The 21,688-nt window shown below is 38.2% G+C and overlaps 1 protein-coding gene across 3 annotated transcripts in view; it reads left to right on the top strand.

Annotated features, from left to right (window-relative positions):
- LOC104920803 (nck-associated protein 5) overlaps positions 1 to 14,542 on the top strand; it is a 68,665-nt gene extending 54,123 nt beyond the window's left edge. For 2 of the 3 annotated variants that reach the window (XM_019270987.2, XM_027285903.1), the window contains 5 exons: positions 89 to 200; positions 812 to 887; positions 6,955 to 7,338; positions 8,926 to 9,021; positions 12,065 to 14,542. In XM_019270987.2, coding sequence (XP_019126532.2) covers positions 89 to 200; positions 812 to 887; positions 6,955 to 7,338; positions 8,926 to 9,021; positions 12,065 to 12,066 — 670 coding nt within the window. In that variant the 3' untranslated portion in view covers positions 12,067 to 14,542. Of the gene's footprint in view, positions 1 to 88; positions 201 to 811; positions 888 to 1,048; positions 1,088 to 6,954; positions 7,339 to 8,925; positions 9,022 to 12,064 lie in introns of those variants that run through there. The other variant, XM_027285905.1, reaches the window with a different exon arrangement.
- The last annotated feature ends 7,146 nt before the right edge of the window (positions 14,543 to 21,688 follow it).

Below are 21,688 nucleotides of genomic sequence, written 5' to 3' on the forward strand. Positions count from 1 at the left end.
TTTTTCAACCAAATCACTCTGGGCATATTGAGTCAATATCAGATGATCTCAGTACGTAGTGGTTTGTTGACAAACTGTTTTCTTTCAGCTCTGTGGGGAGAAGAGAGTCTCATGATGCAGTGCGGGCATGCATCTCAATGCCGTGCCCAGGAATGTCCCTTAATGAGATACAAGGACACACTGACATTGGGGACCCAAAGGTAAACTAAATCATTACTTAATACAAAACAGGGATTATTTTCTCAGTATGCGGCCAGTTTAGTTCTAATCACAAAAATGTCTTTATGCAAAGATGTGTACTTTTATGTGGAAAAGACTGAATAACAAGTATATATTGGATAGAGTTGCACTGTAAATCATTACTAAAAACATAAAAACACATGCCTGTCTTAACAAGTGAAAGGTACTTCAGGGTAATTCCACCAGCTGTCCCTCAAACGCTCTTGCAGATAGTTTCATCATTTAGGCCTTTATTACCAAAGCTTATCTGAAGACCTTTAACTCTATCACTGTGTCATAGTTTTCACATTGTATCCCATGTATTCATCTAAATAATATACTAATTATTCAACAAAGTGCAACAATATGTTGTGAAACTGTAAATGGACACCTCCTCCATGAAAATGATGGAGGCAAAAGCCCAATAGTGAAGAATCATTAATTAGTCACATTATGACTCAGACACGGTCAAAGTTGGCTACAGAGTATATTGTATGATAAAGCATAAAGATAAACGCAAGAACCAAGCAAAGATTTTGTGCATGTATGAATGAGAACAACGTCTGTTTTTTCCTTCTACAAAAATACAAAGATCCAGATGGTGAACCTGAGAGCAGATGGTGAAAACGGATCTACAGTGAAGAGCCCCAACCAGGATGCTGTAATAGGTGAGATTTTTCTATTCACTGTTGGGTAGAACTACAAATAGTAATGGACCACGCTTGAAAGTCTTAGTACCTGAAAAACAAAGCTAACTTAATGGCTTTGTTAGCTGTGTCAATATACACATGCTAGCCTTAAGGTTCTATCTGTGCTTACCATTTTACAGTTTGCAGGAAGAAATGAAGACCAAATATGACAGATATGTGTAAGTCATAAACATGATGAATATGCTATCAGCAGTCAAACAAACATGCAAAATGCAGAATTTTGTCACCGTGTGCTTTTTCTTCCATATTTATGTTCATTTTATTTGTTCTACCTCTGCATTTATTTATTGTTTTGTTTTGGGGGGCAGTTTGAGTTGGGGCAAATACAAACCATTTCACCACGGTTGTATTTCATGCAGGGTTTACACTTTATTGGCAATATTGTGTACGGTCTTGACTGCTCATCCTCACAGATCCATGTACTAACAATTTGCATGTACAGGTTCATCCAATCAGGATGGACCTATTCATCCATACGGGGGTCCGAAGCTCCCTTCTGGGCAGAAAGCGTGGACCCACACTGCTACAAGAACTACTGTAACTGGCTGCCACCCACACGGTGCCATAGCAACAGATTATTATTAGATGTTGCATTTTACATGCTTTTTTTTTTTTTTTAGAATAAATCAGTGCAAATGAACTTAAACTTGAGCCACTACAGCTTTAATTTCTTAAAAATAGTATATATATAATAGTCTGTTTAGCTAATAGGGGTCTGGCTCTCCTGAGCTTTTTAGTTTCCTCATACATACATTCTTTTTAATTAGGACTGTGCGTTGGTGTAAATTGCTTCTTATCCATCAAGTAAGCCCAAAAATACCTTAAGGTGGTCTTGAAGATGAAACAACTCACAGAAAAGAAAACCGTCTTCAGGCATCCTAAGGCAGACCGAGGAGAGAAGTTATATATAAAGCCTTTATTTAGTCAGGCATATTGATTTAAACTCTTGCCGGTTTTGACCCGACAAGGTCTTCATCTGGGTGGAAAGCGTGAAAACAGATTGTGTACACCTTTAGACCTCTATACAATATATAGACAATACACCTCCACTCACTCTAATTGAGTCAGGTAGAGTCCAATTGTATAAAATTTTATCAATATGTTCCCAAATGACTGAATGAACTGATAATGGTACGCTATAATATCACAGGAGACAGAGGCAGGCAGAGAGTGAACAGTAATGTTCAGGTAGTTTAAAGTTTATTTCATGTATATAGCACTTTAAAAGCAAATAGTTTTTTGTTTCACAAAGACAGACACAGACAAAAAATAGAAACATGTTAAATGTCAGTTAAAAGGATTTTTTTAAATGTATCCTAAATTGAACGAGAAGCCAGTGCAAGGATGCAAAAATAAGGGTGATGTGGTCTCTTTTCTTGGACGCTGTTCATGACCTGGCTTCAGAGTTTTAAATTAGTTGTAAACAGGAAATGTAGCCTGATGGCAGAACCCCACCAGACACGTATCCATCATGTTGCAGCCACGACGCTGTTTTTATCTGTTTTCCATGCAATTTCAAACAATACCAGGAGCGTTTCAGAAGCGTTTTGCCCACCAGACTTTGTTAACTTGCTCCGATTGGTCATTTTCCTTGATTTATGTGTTTCAAATTATGTAAATATGCAACATAGTTAAATTGTTTCCCTTTTGGCTGTTTTTACGATCGTAAGGGTATTCTATTTTGAAAATTGACCGGATTCTCTTTGCCAGTAATTCTCAAACTATGGTAGCTCTCTCTAGTGGTACATGGATCATTTAAAATGACTATAATATTGTTGAAATGTAGTTTACAGTCTGTTGTGTCTTTCCTGTGATATATTTAGTTTCAGTGCCTGCTACGTAGTCACATTCAAATGCACACATATGTCACACTGATTTATTATGAATAAAACTGTGGGAAAATAGTAGGAAAATAGTAGGCGGAGCTAAAATGAAATGTCATCCATTGACTTGAACAGCTGCGATTTGCTCTGACACCCGCGCAAAACACAGAGAGCGTGTCGCATTCGTGCCCAGTGGAATGTAGCCATTAGAGATATCTAGGTAGAGTGAGTTACAACCTGGATGACCTGAATACATGAATGAATGTTTCTATATCAGTAGGTGATAGGAAGTTCCTGATTTTGAAGATGGTTGGAAGAAGCTGACAATAGAATTGACCTGTTTGGTGTATTGCTGCTTTTTTGTCAGCACTGCTCATTAATCGGTGATATTGGTGTTTTCTCCCTGTTTGGAAGGACTGTCCTTGGGTACCTTTCAGATTTATGTGCATCCGGTCTGGGTAGGTTTTCAGGGTCAGTCCAAAACTTTGGATTAGAAAGTATCTGCAATATGTCAAAACACTCAGCTGCCTTTGGCATAAACATTTTTTGTACTTACTACCTTGTAGTTTGAAACTCAAGGTGGCAGAGAGACACAGAATGAGTGAGTAAGGGGGTGAAACTAGAAGAAGTAAAACTTTACTTGGTACTTATTTCTTTGCAGTTACTTACTAAATAAAAAAAAATAGCAGCAGATAAAACTCTCCACATCACGAAGGACTAGTGACAGACTTTGCTGAAATTTCATTGACCAGAGTGACACCCCCGGCAAGGCACCGCAAATATCAAGCATGTTTGATACGGACGGACGCCTGCCCTCGGGGGTTAATCACCTCATTAAAATTTCAGCACAGCACCAGCTAAGCACACTCATCCAAGCCACAACTGAGTCAATTAACTTTGCCTTCAGCTGAGAGTTAAATTATACCATCCAGACTTGGCATAAACTTGTTGGGCTTCATGTAGAGTTACCAGAGCAGTTTTTAAACTTGAGGCAAGACAAACTAAAATAAGTACTGTACAGTTCAACCAACATTAAAATAACGATAAGTAGTTTTACACTAAGGAGACCTAGAGATTTTTTTGGGCTGTGGATTTGAATCTGACAGTCTTATTCTATATTGCACACAGTGTCCAAATCTTCTGTGAAACGTATACATCCTTTGCACACTGAAAAACAGTCCCAAAAATCTATCTATCAATCAATCAATCAATCAATCAATCAATCAATCAATCAATCAATCAATCAATCAATCAATCTATCTATCTATCTATCTATCTATCTATCTATCTATCTATCAAACAGCAATATCAACAGTTTTACGACAAGTACAACACTTCATTATTATTGTTATTATTATGATCACATTCTACATTATAGTGCTCTGTCTTAAATAAAATATTGCAGTGTTGTCTTGTGACATCGAGCAGTTATTGATTGGGCTTGGTACAGATTGTACAGACGAGGAGGACAAAAACATCACTGGCCATGTTAGAGGCAATCAATTCTCAGCCTCTGTGATTCTGCCTTTCCAGGGAAGACTGTGTGTCACAGCGGTTCTTGTTAACTTCAAACTAAAGACGAAAGTAATCAATAATGTCTCTGCTCTATGTCTTCTCAATTCACTTATTTGTTCTTGTTTACAACGGGATAAGAATAACAATAACCATTTTCAACTCAAGTGGTTCCTCACAGACAGACACTTATAGCTAATTCTTAATTAGCTATAAGTGTCCATTTGTGCATATCTTGTGTGTTAGATAATGCTGCTTTCAGTGCTGATTTCACTGACATATGCAGTTGTAATATGATGCGAGTAGTTGGTATCTTCAGTATAACAGGCTGTATTATAGTACAGTTTTATGTATAGTACTTTAAGTGTTTTAATAGCCTATGACTACATTTCTGGTTTAAACTTTTTAACTGTACCCTATCTGCATTTTCAGATTTGTTGGCATGACTTGAAATGTGACAGATCTGAGAAACTCAATGAATTTGATCTTTCTAGCTTCAAAACAAAACAAAAAAAGTAAAGAAAGGCTTGAACACAGAAAACACAGAAGAGTGGTGTGAAGTCTTGTGTGTGCACGTCTTAATTAATAAAGGGGGAGCAGCTGTTGCTTTTGCTCCACCGTGTGATTGCCTACAGGTTCCTGCCACAGGGTACAGATTAAACCATGAGCTTGCATGGCAACAGCTTGGGGATATCTTTTCTTATTTTGATTTGTGCTCACTGGACGGATGGCTGCTGTGACACACCTTGTTTTTTTAGATAGCACACTGGAATATCTAAATAATACAAACTCAAATCTTCAACATGGGTTTATCAGTGACTATGTTTACATGCACAGCATACCCTGTTTTTGACCTTATTCTGCAAAAGACATATCCAAAAACCTGTTGATGTCTTTCAGAATATTCAAAGATGTTTCTCCCTCAGGAAGGTTTTCTTTTGTGCATGTATCTCTACCCCAGCCTTCCAAACTGCTAGTTGGTTAGGGTTAGAACCTGACAGCAAACAGGCAAAAGGCCATGGTCCTGTCTAACCTTCGATTTGCAAATTATGAGGTTTGTACATTGGTGGTTTCTGCACGTTGGAGGTTTGGTTTCAGGGCTTACTGCCAGAAAACCACAGTTCATGCTCAAAAGTCAACATATATATTACATATATTAATCCAAACTGTGATCTTCTTTCCAACCTAACCAAGTAGATCTGAAACTGAAGTCTAAAAATAAAAAGATTATTATAAATGGGTTTTGGTCATGCTATGTTATCACACTTCCTAAAGGCTTTGTCAAACTTATCATTTTTTCCAAACAATTTGTCACTTTGAACAAATTTCCTCCAGTTCAGGTTAAACCCATAGACAGTGTTAAACATGTCATCTACGGGTTTCTGAAGAGTTTTGAAGCTCATTGTGGTAGCTCTGGCCATCAGTATCTTGACAGTCCTGCCTCCAACGCCTCCTGGCTGATCTAAAAATTGGCAAAGACGTGGATTGTGGGTGGACCTGTGGCAGGCTGAGTGCTTGAACAAGCCACCTATAACAGCACCCACCTGTCAATCAAAGCAGCCACGCTCTTAAACATGCAGAACTTTAAAACTTAATATAATTTGAATAGGTTGAGTTTTTATATATATAAAAAGATAGTTGTCCTGAACAAGGAAATTAGCTACTAAGAACAAAACTGTAAACATGTTTATTTCTGATGTGAAGTTGGACATTTCAACATGAGGGCTTATGAAGACTCACTCATTCTGTAGCCAGCCTCAAGTGGCCGTAACTCAAATCTAGAATTACCGTCCAGGCACAACCAGAGTCGATGTCAGAAACTGTAAAAAAAACAAAAAAACAACAACCCCATACTGAAACATATATTTTGAATGTGTTGTATACATGTCCAAAGAACAATCCTAGGACCAGAGTAATATATCGCCATTTCTCACATGTCTTCATGCAGATAACACTACATTCAGAATAAGGTCTAATTCAGAATATCTAAGTGGAAGCTGCTGATATTTGAAAAAATAGTGTAAACATAGTCATTGTAAACAAGTGTCAATATCTTTTGACTGAACAATGCAAAATTCTGCATCTTTAATCTTGAGTTGAGAAACAACACGTACTGTACGACGTCACTGCGTGTGCTTGATGGTTATGTTTGATACATATACTGCAAATAAAATACACATTTGGAGTGTATTTAAATTTCATTTGTCATTCTCATATACATTTCCATATTCACAGTGTGATTGATGCATGCTGGTCATCACACACCCATTAAAACAGCATCTGTAATACAAAGCAGTGGTTCAAGTGGGCTTGATTTGAATCATTACCCTGTCTCACATTTAAGTGTAACTAGATTGTGCTACACCACTATTTTTCAACTTGGCTTTTTAAGAGGAAATCATAGCCAAGTTAAAGAGTGAGTAACAAAAACAACAGACTAACCATCTGTTGCATCTTTGAAATAACCAAAAACATAACACAAGGATCAGCTGCTTAGAGCTCAAACAAACAGTAAAGATAATGTAGAAGGAATAACAAGGAGGGAAAACTATCAGTTGTCAATTGGTTAAGCTGTTCATATATTTCTTTTGCACCACTTCAACCATGGTTACCCTGTTGTTTCATTCCTGTTGTGCTCCCTCTCTTTCCCGCTCCCCTGAGCCACTTCAACTGTTTTCCCTGTGTCGCAGGCTTCGGCTGCAAGATGCGAACGTTGGATAGTGGAATCGGGACCATTCCCCTTCCCGAATCCTGTTCCTTCTTCTCCTCCATCCTGCACCTTCTCCCTAAATCGTCATCAACCCCAGAACAGTCCTTCAGTCCTACCAGTGTCCCCAGTTCCTCCAGTGAGGATGTGTCTCCATCCCCATTGCCCCGGTGGAGAATACCCTCCAGCTTTAAGGACAGCAGCCATGCAGGGGTGTCAAACTCCCTATCCAACTCCTCCATGACCCATATCCAGTCAGTGCCTTTCCCCACTGTGGCCTTCCTCCAGCCCATCCAACCCCAGTCTCAACCTATTGTGACTGCCAGTGTGTGTGATACCCAGAGCAGGCTACCCAGACGGCCACAAGGTACAGTAACGCTGCAGACAAAAGCATGATGAGTGGACTGCAGAAGTAAACATGATGTTTGTATGGTTTTCTTTCCTCTCTGGTGGACTCATCTGGCCTCATGCAACAATATTTGCATATTTTATGCTAAACTTTTTTCTGTGAGTTATGTTTGTAGTATTTCAATATGAGTTTACTTGTGCTAAACTACTCACCAGTTAATGAGTTGTCAGCTGCGCCATTTACAAAACAAACACTGTTATCCAGACACTGAGGCAGCTGTTGTCATACCTAAATACTTAATTTTAGTAATTTATATTGTTCATTTCTGTAACATATCAGAATATAACTTATCGTTTTAAGCTGAAATCAGTGTGACATCAATAAATATGAAGGTAGGGTTTGAAAACTGCTCTAACCAAATGAATGGAAAGCTCTCCCGCTCAACTGCAGCACTCATCTCATAAAATTTAGTTAGAATGTATATCTGATTCGGTGCAAAAGAACATATGCAATGGAAGTTCTGCTTTGGTAATTCACTATTAATTTTACCTTCTAAGGAGCACTTCAAGGAGATGAAGAAGCTTCGGGAAATGCATTCATGAAGATGTCATGATATTTTGTTTCAGAGCGCCAGTGAAATTGAAGGAATAAATTTCTGTATATAAAACTATAGACTACGGAAAGCAGCAGATGCATTTTATATGTTGGTTTTAATGAGGCGTGTTTTCAGAGTGAAGCCCCATGGCTTCACCTGTGCAGTTTAGGAAAGACTATGATGGGGGAGATTAATTTAGAAGTGCATATGGGCATAAAAATGTTTTCCATCCTCGCACATATACAGTTTACAGTAATAATAATGGTGGTGGATTTACCACTCGTGACTTGTAGTACTTCCAGTCAACATGATCACCGTGACTTTAGAGAACACTATGCAGTTTGAACACCACAAAAGCCTCCTTGGCTTTGTATGTAACTCGCAGTTAACTCTAGGTAGTAAGTTAGTTAGCTGGGTACGCCAACATTTGCAACTTGCATTAGAGATGAAAACTCTGTTTTGTTTTAGGAAAGGCTAAATACAAAGCTAAGACCCTCTAGATCACTCTTACAGTCTCTGTACCGCAGACCTATGGTTTTATAATGAAGCACAAAGTTACAGTTGCTAAACTAGAGTGTATGGTTAGTTTTGAGTATCTGGACCCAGATATGGTGCACATTGCGAAGCTTGCATCAGACCGAATGCTATTTTAAATCTTTGTCTCCTGAGGCACATTTCTTCTGACAAACAGTGAATTCTTTTGGCAGGTTTGATTTAAGTAACCATAAACTGTCAATCCATATCTAGCAAACTGAACTCTAGCTTCATTTGCACAGTGTTTCAGTCCAACTGAGGTGGATGGTACTTTAGTCAGAATTATAAATTCGTCATCTTTCAAGATGTCAGACGTTGCACCATTCCCGTCACTCAGATCTACTGCCACTTTGAATTCAAAATGATCTTGCTTGCTTTCTGTCAGTGTCACTCTGTTTGTTGTTTTACATGAGAGAGAATTAAATCTGACTTTTAAGAAAACCTCTGAAATGAGTTTCATTCTTTGGTTTTTGCAGGTGGATTGGAACCAAAGAAGTTGACCTATATCAAATCGAAAACACGAACCACTCCGAGCCAACAGAAAGAACAGACACGACTTCAGCTCGCCATCTGTAAGACACACAATAACATGTTTGTTTAAGAGACACGAAAATCACTGTTCATTAACCACGGTGTTTTTCACACAGAGATGTTCTTTCTTGCTGGGATATTAAAAGAAGAAAGTGAATTATTTTCAGGTTAGGGTTAGGGTTTCACCTCTGAAAGTCAAAGTGACCCTAATGAATCGCAGGAATTTACCGATTACAAACTAAATTAATTTAAACAGAAATGTTATTGCACCATTGTGTAATTGGAGCTCCAGCCTTGAAGAATACAAAAGATAACTGTGGTCAAATTCACATCATAGCTTAACTCTCCAAAGGCTGAGGTCAAAACTAAAAACAGGATCATATTTTGTTTAATTGTTCTTCTTCCCCACTGAAGGTTGAATTAAAAGGTTCTTCAACAGTCCAACTTTCTATTGACTCATAAATGAATATTGACGTACATGTAGAAGCTTCCAGAGTCCTTGTTCAGACAGTTAAAAAGAAAGCTGCAACAATTTTACATTTTCATACTGTAAAAACAGCACAGTTAAACCAAGAGTAAACTCACCATGACATGACACCCATTGGCTTGTGGACAACCATTCTGTATCCTCGAGTTTGGCATTATGGGAAATGCCATCTGGGTTTTTTGGAGCCATAGGTGAGCAGATTTGGAGCTGTTGGGTGATGTACTGCGATGTGGGCTGTGCTTGGTTTTGACTCCATTTTCAGGTAGAAAAAAATGGCGACCAGGGTGCCTCAGTAGCTCACCTTGTAGAACATGTGCCCCATGTACAAAGTCTTTCATCACCCCAAGGTTCAATTCCATGTGGTCCTTTCCTGTCACTCCTCAACTGTCACTATCAAACACAGCTTCAAGAAATAATAAAAAAAAAGAAAAAAATGGCGACCGTCGATAAACGTTCATTAAAAAGAACATTAAAACATGTTTCTCATTAGTTTGACTTTGATCTGAGTTTTGTGAGTCACTGAGAGAAACTTGACAATCACAAGGTAGCCACACCCAGAATAATACCCTGTTTTATCGTCTATTTTAAATTAAATTAAATTATGGTCCCATTTATTCTCTAAATGGGACCATATTTTACAAAGCGGAGTTGAAATTAGCGATTCAAACTATAAAATCACGAGGAAACAGTTTACTAAGGTAATAAATCATGTGATTAGAGTCATTTTTAAATACAATTGGACGTTATTGTTGCAGGAAATGGCAGTACAATGAGTGGACAGATCTTCTTTGTCTGAAAAGTGAAGCCAACGCAGAAGTGTCCTAAACCTACATTCTTTCTAGTGGCCAGCATTGGCTGCAAAAACAAGTTTGTATGTAAGCTTTTGAAAAAAAGGACCCAACTTCTCATTTGATTTATTACCTCAATAAACAGTTTCCTTGTTAGTTTATGGTCTATATCGTTGATTTCAAGTTTTTTTCTGAACAGGTAGTGCTCATCAAATCAACAATCAATCAAAGACTTTATTACTTCATTGTCTGTGTCTTCTCAGAAGTTTTCAGACACAGATTCTAGTTCAGGCCACTATTTTTTGCTTGAAAATGGAGTCAAAATCAAGTGCAACCCATTGACAGTATAAAGAATGGACAGCCAATATGTGATGTGACCCAGAGGTTTCTTAAGAGCAGGGTTGAAGCTCAAAATTGGTGGCTCTGGCCTCTTTGGCCTCCAGGCTAATCTAAAAATCGACAAAGGTATAGATCATTGGTCGACCTGAGGCAAGCCGAAGGTTGCCTGGGTGCTCAAGTAAATCATTTGTAACAGCACCTCAATCAAAGCAGCCATGCTGTTAATTATGCGTAACTTTAAGCCTTAATATGATTTGAACGAGTGAGCTAAAAAGAAAGTTAACCTCAGTACAGTTGTCATGAATAGGGAAATTAGATCAGAGACCAAAAATGTTTTTGTACCAGGCTGTAAACATGTTTATTACTGCTGTGAAGTTGGACGTTTTAATACAGTGATTACGGAGATTGACACGTTGACTGTAGCCAGCCTCAGGTGGACGTTTGAGGAACTGCAGTTTTTAGCACTTCCACTGATGCCGCCACAATACTGTGACCATTCAGTGACACTTGGTTGTGTTCTGGACATTTTTACACACTTTACAGTCCCAGAAGTCCACTAATTATATAATGTCAATGAGTTAAACTTAAAATTATACTTAAAATGCCACACCTTTCCTTTCCCCTTCCTCAACTCAATTCTATCCCTACTGAGCAGAATTAACACTTAATGGTGGCAACTAAACAAATTACAAGTTTCCCAAACATCATTTGCATCTCACTACAGTACATTAACGCTGGTATTTACTACATGTGCGTGTGTGTGTGGTAGACTTTTGCAGGTTTGAGGCAGCTCATCAGGATCACACACACAAAATACTCATATAGATTCTGTGTCGCTTGGATTAGTGATTAATTCCTTTTCTATGTACAGAAATACACTCATGCAAATGTTTAATACTACAACATTGTAACCTGGTATGCAGTAGCTTGCAGTAGGTGTGTATGTGTTGCAGCGGTGCAGTTTCTTTTCTTTCTTTCTTTTTTTTTTTTTTAAATATCATCTCTGCACACTGCAATCACATCACAAGTTGTCTACTTCTATTTGCATTTAAACCCCAGTTGCTCTTGTAGTACAACTGAAACAGATCAGGTTAATTGAACCTCAAACTACACTTTAATACAACTGAAATCATGATAAACTATCATTTAAGGTGCTTTGCAGTCAGCAGAAAGAATTGCTGACGTACCTTTGAATAAAATTGCTTGTGTGCATTATGTGCAGAATCTTGGCACACTTATTGAGAAATTGCTTTGCAATATATGATTTAAACATTTCTGCAAAAGTAAACACACACTGAAATTCACTACTGAGCATCTGTAAACTCAAGAAACCAAAGTCTGTATTATCATTACTTTCACCACCACCTTCTAAATATGTCATTATAAAAAACTATTTATAAACAGCATTTGTTATTTTTCTGTGTTTTATTTTAGACATGATCTCATTCTGCTCTGCATCTCCCATTTCAGAGTTTATGAAGCTGACTGCTGAATCAACCTGAAGAAAAGATTTATCATTCGAACACACACACACACGGATGAATGGATGATCCCTAAATCCCACAGTTTGCACACAGAGTCTGTGTATCAGGATGAAACGCTCAGAACTGGAAAAACAAGCGAGCTTGGCATAGTCAGCTTCACCTGTGCTCGGTGTAGTGTTGAGATACTGAGTAGCCTTTCAGGTGTTGTCATGAACCTTCTGGCAGCCATTTTGGAGGTCTGCAGCTCATTGGCATCAGGTGTGAGCTGCTAATTGAATTTCTAAAAAAAACAAAAAACTCTGCTGTCTCACAGGACAGGAGTTGAGCACAAGTTATAATTCGTTTTTTCCATCAGAAGGAAACAAAACTGTAATCGTCTGACACAAGCCAACGCATGCAGGCCTGGGTTAAGATAATGTTTGTGGCCAGCAGCTGCTTTACATTGCAATGACATAACTATACGTGTTACCAGCCAAAATGTACCACCCTTACTCAAATGAATGGAAAAACCTGTGTAACGTGTTTTAATTTAGAACAAATACAAAATACGATAGCTCCAAAATGCTCACCTTAATAATAGCCTTGCAAAGCTGTTATAGCTAACATATTATAAACATCAGCATATCCTTTCTACAAACACAAAGTATAATATTCTGTCTCTTTTTTTTATCTCTGTTATGGTCACCACCAACTCGTTTTGTTTGCTGTTCAACTTTATGAACCAGCCACTCGGTAGCTTTGTCGTTTGGCGAAGGCAGTTATAGAGTGGGTTTATCTTACTGTGCGGCTGTACAACCAAAACAGTGAGCCAGAAGAAAATGGCTAATAACTAATTCACCACGAGACCTCCATAATGGCACCAGATGCAGTCACTTTTAGAGACTAAAAGACCTCCACTAATATCCTGTTGAACAAAATTATTTAGTGTCCTTCATTTGCATTTCCAGACATTTTAATCAACGTTCATGTGAAAATCTAATTCTGCTTTCATCAGATGGAAACTTATAAACTCAAGATTACAAACTATGACTTCCATCCGTATGTACAGCACTAACTATTGATTGCCGTTCATGAGCTCTATACCTGACTAAGTAATGTGATTCTTTAAACTGTGCACCATCTTGTTGGAAACATTGTTTCTTTTTTTTTTATCGTCACAATGTTAATATCAACCTGCATGCGACCACCCTTGGGTTTATTCTAACCACAGAAATGAAATATGAAACATATGAAGAGTTTCATCACAAGATGTGAAAAATAGTAGTGTTGACATTTAACACATAATCTGTCTTTTCAATATATAATCCACAGTGAGTCTGACTTCACACCTGTTTCATACCATTGTAACATCTTGTAATGAAACTCATGTGTGAACTGCGATGTGCATACATATTTTCACAGTTATGACATCAGGACAAAGGAGTGAGTTTTGCATGTAACCTTAGATATAAAGCACCTGCTGTTTAGGCACATTGTGGACATTGTTGTGCTAGCTCAGGGAAAGATATACATTTATTGTCTCTGATAGATGCTGTGGATTTAATAAGCAAACCTCCAAACCATTTCACTGGTTTAAAGGATATTACCTGAACTCGATATTTTCCTCTTGTCAGTTTTTGTCTGTACATTTAACTGTAAGATATCTCACAACGGTTGCTCGGTTTCTCTCTCTATTATGTATGCTGTGTCCTTTATAGTGACGTTTGTTGGTGTTTTGAATGCATCCTGACATATTTGACGGTTTTAGCTGCTTTGCGATGTTTTCTCCTCACCCCTCACACTGTTGTCAGCTCCCTCGCCTCTCATGTATAGATATTTGCCAAAACGCATATTGCCAAACACAGCTCTGAGCTAATCACATATACACAAAATGAATGCAACTAAATGGACATATCAGATTTGTCATGGTGACTATAGCCATATTCTTTTGAAACACTACAGTTTAATGTGATGTAGAACTATGGAGCACTGTCATGTTGCACAATATCATTAGTCATCTTCCTTTAGATTTACCTCTTTGAATCTTTACTCACTTGCTACATGTATATATGTTGAAGGTAATAAATGTAAGATTAAAGTGGTGTTCATGCCAATAGCAACACACAGGTTTAATAAATGAAATATGTAGCGTACACAGGTGAGACGTTAACGGATCAGGGAAACAGATTGGCTGTACTGATACGGGTAGATGGAGCATGGCGTCTGTTTTTAAAATGACTCTCACAAGAGTATTGTATTTTTTTAACATTTACTCTAATGCCCTGTATTTGTACTCAGCACTGATGAGTGTATTTCACCATTAATTGCACATATCGTTACTCGCTATTACAGTTATTCTCCCTCTTTTTTTTTTAGAACCCATTAACAGTGATGTTCTTGTGTGACAGTCACCTTAGCAGTACAGATTGAGAATTGTATATTGCTGATATTCTTTGTTTTATGTAAAAGAAGAAGGAAAAAATAAACTATTTCAGTACTTATACAACATTAGGAATGTTGTCTTGTGGTTTGTTGTGTTTGACTGAATGAATGTGGCCATAAAAAAGCTCCAGATGTGGTTTCCTCCCAGTTCAAGTGTCCACTTCAGACTCAAGCCCAGTCTCAGTATGAAAGATGGAGGCCCTATGGAGCAGTGGGTCCAATTTGCTTTTCCAACCAATAACTGATGTTGTTTTTTTGATTAACTTCAAAGTACAAAATTCACATGATACCAACTAACATGTCATGGGCACTCGACCAGTGTTTGTCAAACTGGAAGCACAGTCCTGCCGGGCTGCCAAATGGTGTTGTCAGATGAAAATGAGGAAACGGTCACGAAGGAAGAAAGTCTTTTTCAAAAACTGAGATCCATTTATTGCAGGAATTGGTATAATAAAGTAAAAAAGTAATGATTTTGAGTACGTATATACAAATTTCTCTCAATGTGTTGACCTTTTCATCATCTGTCAACGCTAATCACAAAACAAGCATAGTTTGACATTTGGGGAAATAGACCTATTACATTTTCTGAGTGTTAGATTAGAAGATCGATAAAAATAAAGCTGGAGTCAAGAGAAGGTTAGCTTAGATGAGCATAAAGACGGAAACAGGGGGGGAAAGCTCGCCAGGTCCTGTCCACTAATACTTCCCCAGTGCTCTGAGCTCAGTCCAGGCAGCCCCGCTAACAAACTAAGCTAACATTAACTAGCAGCAACTATGGCTATACGTTACTGTCCATCAGGAAAAACATTTTCTCCATAAACTCTGACTAAGTTTCACCACACTCAGTGAAATAGTTGGTGGTGTGTGACTTAGTGGCGTAAAGTGTTAGTGGATGATCATACCTGGACCACAAACTTACACAATGCAGAAACAGATGTACGGGACACCGATCACCTAATTACATGTCAGCGTAGCATCACAATGACTCGAAATCATTGTTATTTTATGACAGAAACGTTACACAAAAACTATAACTCTTTGGTTTTTACGTACAGATTAAACATGTTAAGTAATGAACCTCAGATGTGCTGATTGGTGCATTATTCTAAGCAAGGATAGTTGTTTCCATCTGCTTTAACTTTTCATTATGTGGTTAATGTTGACTGCACAGTGTAATGCTATAGAATAATGACACCATTCATGTTCAGACTGGTTCCCAATAAGCTTTAATTTACTTAGTTATTCTGTTAGTCTACCGCTGGCGTCATTATTTTCTCAGGAAATTAACACTTGTTTGATGAGACTTATATAAAGACTAAATGAATGAACAAACGCAGGTTTTTCCTAATGTTTTCTTCTAACATTAACGTCGCTCCCCCTCCACTCTGATGTAGTTACTTGTTTGATTACCATCTTAATTTACCTCTCCAGTGAGCATGCTTCTTTCTCCTCTCTTATTTCCAAAGTGGTGTTGATCATTTCTTCATATCTTCTGACAATTAAAAGTTTCCAAGTTCTTATTTGCTGAACAGGCTAACTATTAAACCACACATTATTCTAAGTGTGCAGACAGGCCTGATTGATAAGGTGAAGGGGTTCTTCACAAGTATTTCAGTAATGTGGAGCTGAATGAAGTGTTTCTTAGAACAAGGACAGCAAACTTCAGAGGAGAAGGCTACAAATAAATCAGTGCACTCCACTTCTTTTTCACTGAGGTCTGGTTGATTACAACACGGCTAACAGAAGTTTTAAAGTGTAGTTGATTTAAAAAAAAAGATTTTATATACTGTACATGTATAGTTATGTAAAGTTATTAATACTACACAGATCTGTGTACAAGCCTCACCCTTAAAGCAACACTGTGTAACTTTCTAACATAAAATAACAGATTTATAAGACAGATAAATGATTGTGATGATCATTGTCATCGTCCTGTTCAAAAACAAAGTTATTCTCCCACAAAGCACAAACCAGCATGTCGCTGCAGAACGCTGTGGTAGCCATGCTGTGTCATGAATTTTGAATAAATCACCAACAGTGTCACCAGCAAAGAACACCAACACCATAACACCTCCTCTTCCATGCTTCACGGTGGGAACCACACATGCAGAAACCATCTGTTCACCCTCTCAGCGTCTCACAAAGACAAAGCAGTTGAAATCAGAAATCAGAAATATGGATTTCCAGTAGCTAATCTGTATGAGATAATGTCCATTCCTCGTGTTTCTTTTCCCATGCAACTCTTTTCTTTTTGGTCTCCCTCACTCATGGTTTATTTGCACCAGTTCTCCTCCAAGCAATCCTTCAAACAGTCAATTTTCTGTCTGCATTTTGAAATGTGAAGCATTTATGTGGGCTCTAATCTGAGGTGTCATGAACTGAAGCTTTTTAGCACAGTTTCAGGAGGAGGACCCTGCTGCTTCTGACTTTACTATAAATATCCTCCTAACCCTCTCATCCTCTTTCGTTCTCGTATTCACACCCTTCCCGTCCACCTCATTTCTTTCACCTATTTCTCCCCCTCCTTCCTACTTTCCATAAGGTTCTCAGGTGGCTCCACCGTACCGTCCGGACAGCACTGAAGTTCCCTCACAACACAGCAACAGACCAAAGAAGTACAAGTGTTCATGTTTCACTCACAAACTTTGTTTTGTTAATAAATCATTTGAACGTATCTTGTTGATGTTGTGGTCCTTGGTAGTGAATTAGTGATTTCTGAGGCTAGTAAGTGAACTTCTTCTCTGCAGCAGAGGTAACTGTGGGAACCGCACATGTAGAAACCATTCATTAACCTTCTGTGCATCTCACGAAGACATGGTAGAAAAAAAAAATCTGAGATATGGACTCATCCAGGACTCAGCGAAGGTAACTCTTGGTCTTCCTTTCCTGGAACAGAGCCAGTTTCATCACAGTGTTGCAATCTTTAAATAATCGTGCCATAATGTGGAATAGCCAGTAGTCAGATAGGGCTATTTATTGTATGCCAACATTACTTTGGAACAAAAAAACTGATGGTCTAAACACTAACGAGTTTCTCAACTAATCAACTCTTAATAAGTCACACCTGTTAATTGAAAAGCTCTCCAGGTGACTTTCTCATGAAACATGAAAGAATGCTAAGAGTATACAAAGCTGTCATCAAAGGAAAAGGTGGCTATTTTTTTTATTTTTAATTTTTGTTAAAGAAGAAGAATCTAAGAATCTAAAATATAAAACAATTTAAAAAAATACAGACAAGACAAAACATTGAATGAGAAGGTGTGTCCAAACTTTTGACTGGCACATGTCTATATCTTTACTACAAAAAGAGCACTGTGCTTTGCAGTATTTGACGTTTTTAACCCTTCAGATCTCCCCTTGAGTCTCCACACAGCCTCAATAACCTCCCCCAGTAAGGCAGGGCAAAGTGTGTAGCCTGTGAGTCAAAATTCAGGAGTAAGTGCACCAACTCTTGCTTGTTTCATAGTCATTCTTGCTCTGAATGAAGGGTAGTAACTCTGAAGGCGTCTTACCAGCATTTTTATCAACTCACATCTTCTCTCATTTAAACTAGGGTGTTTTTCAAAGATGTTTTAAAGACAAAAAATAATCCTGAACAATAAAAAAAAAAGGGAAACATGTTGCGTCCTCTCCAGTGGAAATTAAGGCCTTGCCCTTGATGACAGAAGAGAAACTTGAACTTAAATATTGTCCTACACTGCAAATCAGGTAAGCAAACAGCCTCTCAAGAAGTATTAAGGTTATTGTAACCTTGTGCAATTTGAGCTGTCAGAGTAAATGCTTTAAGTCCTGGAGTCTTACTGTCTTTGACATAATGACTCCCTTTTGATTTATAGGCACTAATTTAATAACAACGCATGCATTATGATCCCTTTCCAAAGACAAAAAAGTCTCATATTTCACTCAAAAATTAAATTAATTTTTGACGTTTTATTCAAAAAAGCTTTATTTTTAAGATGCATGCCGCATTTTGTATGCAGGAGGCTTTGTTTTTCTTAATCTGATGGTCAGTCATCCTTGATTAGTGTTGCTGTTTTAGCTCTGTGCATAATACCTCCCAGTGTGCAATCAGTCATGTTACGACACTTTTACTCAGAAACTGCCATAGAGAGAAACTACAGCTGGTGCACATTTTATACTCTCCTAAATGCAGCGATGCTCTCAGTGCTGATGTCTGGTTTTATTTCATTCTAATGCATAAAAAAATAAAGCTCTAACATTATGAATTTCAGTTGGGACTGAACCATCTTTTAATCATGTGACAGCTTCAATAGCCACTCATTATGTCTTTTACTTCCATAACAGCAAGGTTTCCACTTTAATTACCTTCCTGGACATCAAATTTCTGAGCAAAATGCTTGTTATAAATCTCCTCGCTGCCTGAAATGTAATGTAAATGACCATTGGCTAATTTAAAGTTCGACCAAAGTAGGGATTCATAACATTTAAGTGTGTCTTAATGTGTAATTATCCAACTTCCAATTAAGCTGATTAGCACAGTAAATCACAAACAAATTCTCTGCGCAGCCCTTTGATGCAGCGCTGACACAGTGCTTCATGCGCTAATTAAAACAGGTTGATCTTGACAACTCTGATTGAAACAGAGTTTAGGCAGAGGATGGAAACAGACTCAGATCTGCTTCTCTTGAGACCAGTAAACAATGACAAAGCATAACGTGACTCTCTTTTGCTGCAGATCAGCAGTTTGTCCTCATCTGGGTTCGTTCTGCACTAAAAACCCTTTTACTCTTTATGCAGCAGAGTGCCAGTACGTGTGAGGCATGTGCAGCATGAATTAGTTTGAAAAGCAGGTGTCAGGATCAGCACTAAGGACCACATTTATGAGGCAGGGTTGTACAGCCAAGTTTGAGCCATATATGAAATATTAGCTCACACTATAGAGCACTGAGAGGACCTATCCATCTTTTGAATTTGTGTATCCAAACGGGTTTTACCCCCCCTTAAGTGTTGCTGACGTGTTTTTGTTTTTGAAAGGCCTCTGAGAGGTGCCTCACTTCACAAAGCCTTATCATCAAGTCTAGATATTTGTGCCATGCCACCAGATGCTGCACCATCTCTCTGTTTACCTTCAACTTATGATGCGTTTCACAGCCTGCAATATTTTCCTCAGACACATGTTGTTTTAAGTCTTGTTTTGTGATTTGATGTCGGGAAAAGTAGCTGTTAGAGGTCCCACGGTGAAACTTCCATCCTGTGTTTCCATTAAGACCTCAGGATAATAAAACTTATGAAACATAAAAAAAAGCAGTTTAAAAGACTTTTGTCTAATCAGAACAATCATCTGATAAAAAGTTTATTAACGTAAAATAAATAAAAAACAATGAGCAAACAGAACATAAAGGCACTATACAGTTGGTGAGAGAAGGCCAGTTTGAATAAATGGGTCTTGAGTTGATTTTTAAAAGCTTCAACAGTCATCAGAAAGATGTCAGACAGAGCGTTTTACATCGTTGGAGGCAAAGGCACCTTTAGGTTTCAGTTGCGACAACCAGTAAGCTCTGGTCAGGAGCTAAGTAACCTATTTGTGATATAAGGAAGGAGCATATATTAAAACAAGACACCTTAAAATGAATCCTAAACTTGATGGGAAGCCAGTGTAAAGCCCTTAAAATGAATCCTAAACTTGATGGGAAGCCAGTGTAAAGCAGATACTATTTGAGTGTTATCAGTTGTTTTTCTCAACCTAGTAAACAGTCTTGCAGCAGCGTGAGATGCCTTACTGCATGTGACCAGGGAGTTACAATAATCTAGGCAGGAGGATATAAAAGTGTGAATTATCATTTGTAGCTCAGGTTGTGATACAACAGCCCTACGTGTGCCAATGTTTCTCAGATGGAAGAAAAACGAAAAGACTGAGTGATTTTATATGTTGTTCAAAGTGGATGGCCTGATGGAAAATAATACCAAGATTTGTAAGGGAAGACTTTACTGCTGGAAAAAGAGATCCAATGCACTGAGCAACCATTGGAGCTATGGAGTCAGAGATGAGGACCCAACAGTCAGTTTCCCAGGCGTATTAGGCACATACAAATGAATATCATCAGCATAACAGTGATGGGTACGGAGCCCCTAAAGGGACATGGGGGAAAAAAAAAAAAGTGAAACGTTTCTAGTGAGCACAAGATACTTTCTCGTGCGCACCAGAAAAGTATCTTGTGCTCACGAGAAACCTTGTGGACTACTGAAGAAACTTTGTATTTCAGATGATTATACACTAATGAAAATATTATATTCCATTTCTGGCATATTCTGTAAATAGAGCCCACTAAATTGTCATGTGTTTCTGCCTGTCTTATGTTTGTGTGTGTGTGTGTGTGTGTGTGTGTGTGTGTGTGTGTGTTTCTGGGCATGGCCTCACCTGCCTGACTGCTTCATCACCTGTTTCTGATCAACTAATTAACCACGGCAATATAAAAGAACAGCTCTTCCTCCCAGAGGCCACCAGATCGTTCAATCTCCATAGCATGGCCATTGCTGTTTCTTTGAACTTTGCTTTTTGTAATTTTTTTATCTTTGGGTTAACTCTGATTTTCTCTGTGCCTCAGAAAGACACCCATTGGACGATCCTCTGGATCGCCTATTCGTCTGCACATTCTTTAACTGATTCTGACTCAGTTTGTGTTGTTGTGTCTGTCATTCAGGTTATCATAAATCTAACATGCTGGACCTTTAACCAACCCTGTGGTGAGAAAAGTATGTTGATGTTGTGCAATTCAGCAACAATTCAATGCCAAATTGTCACTTTCATGGCATGAAGATGATTATGGCAAACAAACTGTATTAAGGTTAGGCAACAAAAACATTTGGTTAAAATTTGTTTAGACTATTAATACTGTTAATGAAAAGGTGAACGTGAATTGCAATACAATTGTCAGTGGTTCAAGTTATCCTTGTCTGGTGACATAGTGGCCACCTCATCCGTATGTCTTCTACAGGATGTGATGGAGGCAACAGGATGGATGGATGGATGGATGGATGGGTCAAACAAACACAGGGCTTTCACCAAGGAGTCCAGAAGTCAACACTGACTTATTTCAAGACTTGCATCACATAAGTTGTTGCAGCAGTGACCGCAATGTGACTTGCACCAGGTAAAGTTTTGCCCTTATATCGTCAAGCACGTGTTAAAAAGACATCTCATGTGTGTGAGACACAGAAAAAGCAGCAT

The sequence above is a fragment of the Larimichthys crocea genome, chromosome I, assembly GCF_000972845.2.
Source record: "Larimichthys crocea isolate SSNF chromosome I, L_crocea_2.0, whole genome shotgun sequence".
NCBI lineage: Eukaryota > Metazoa > Chordata > Actinopteri > Sciaenidae > Larimichthys > Larimichthys crocea.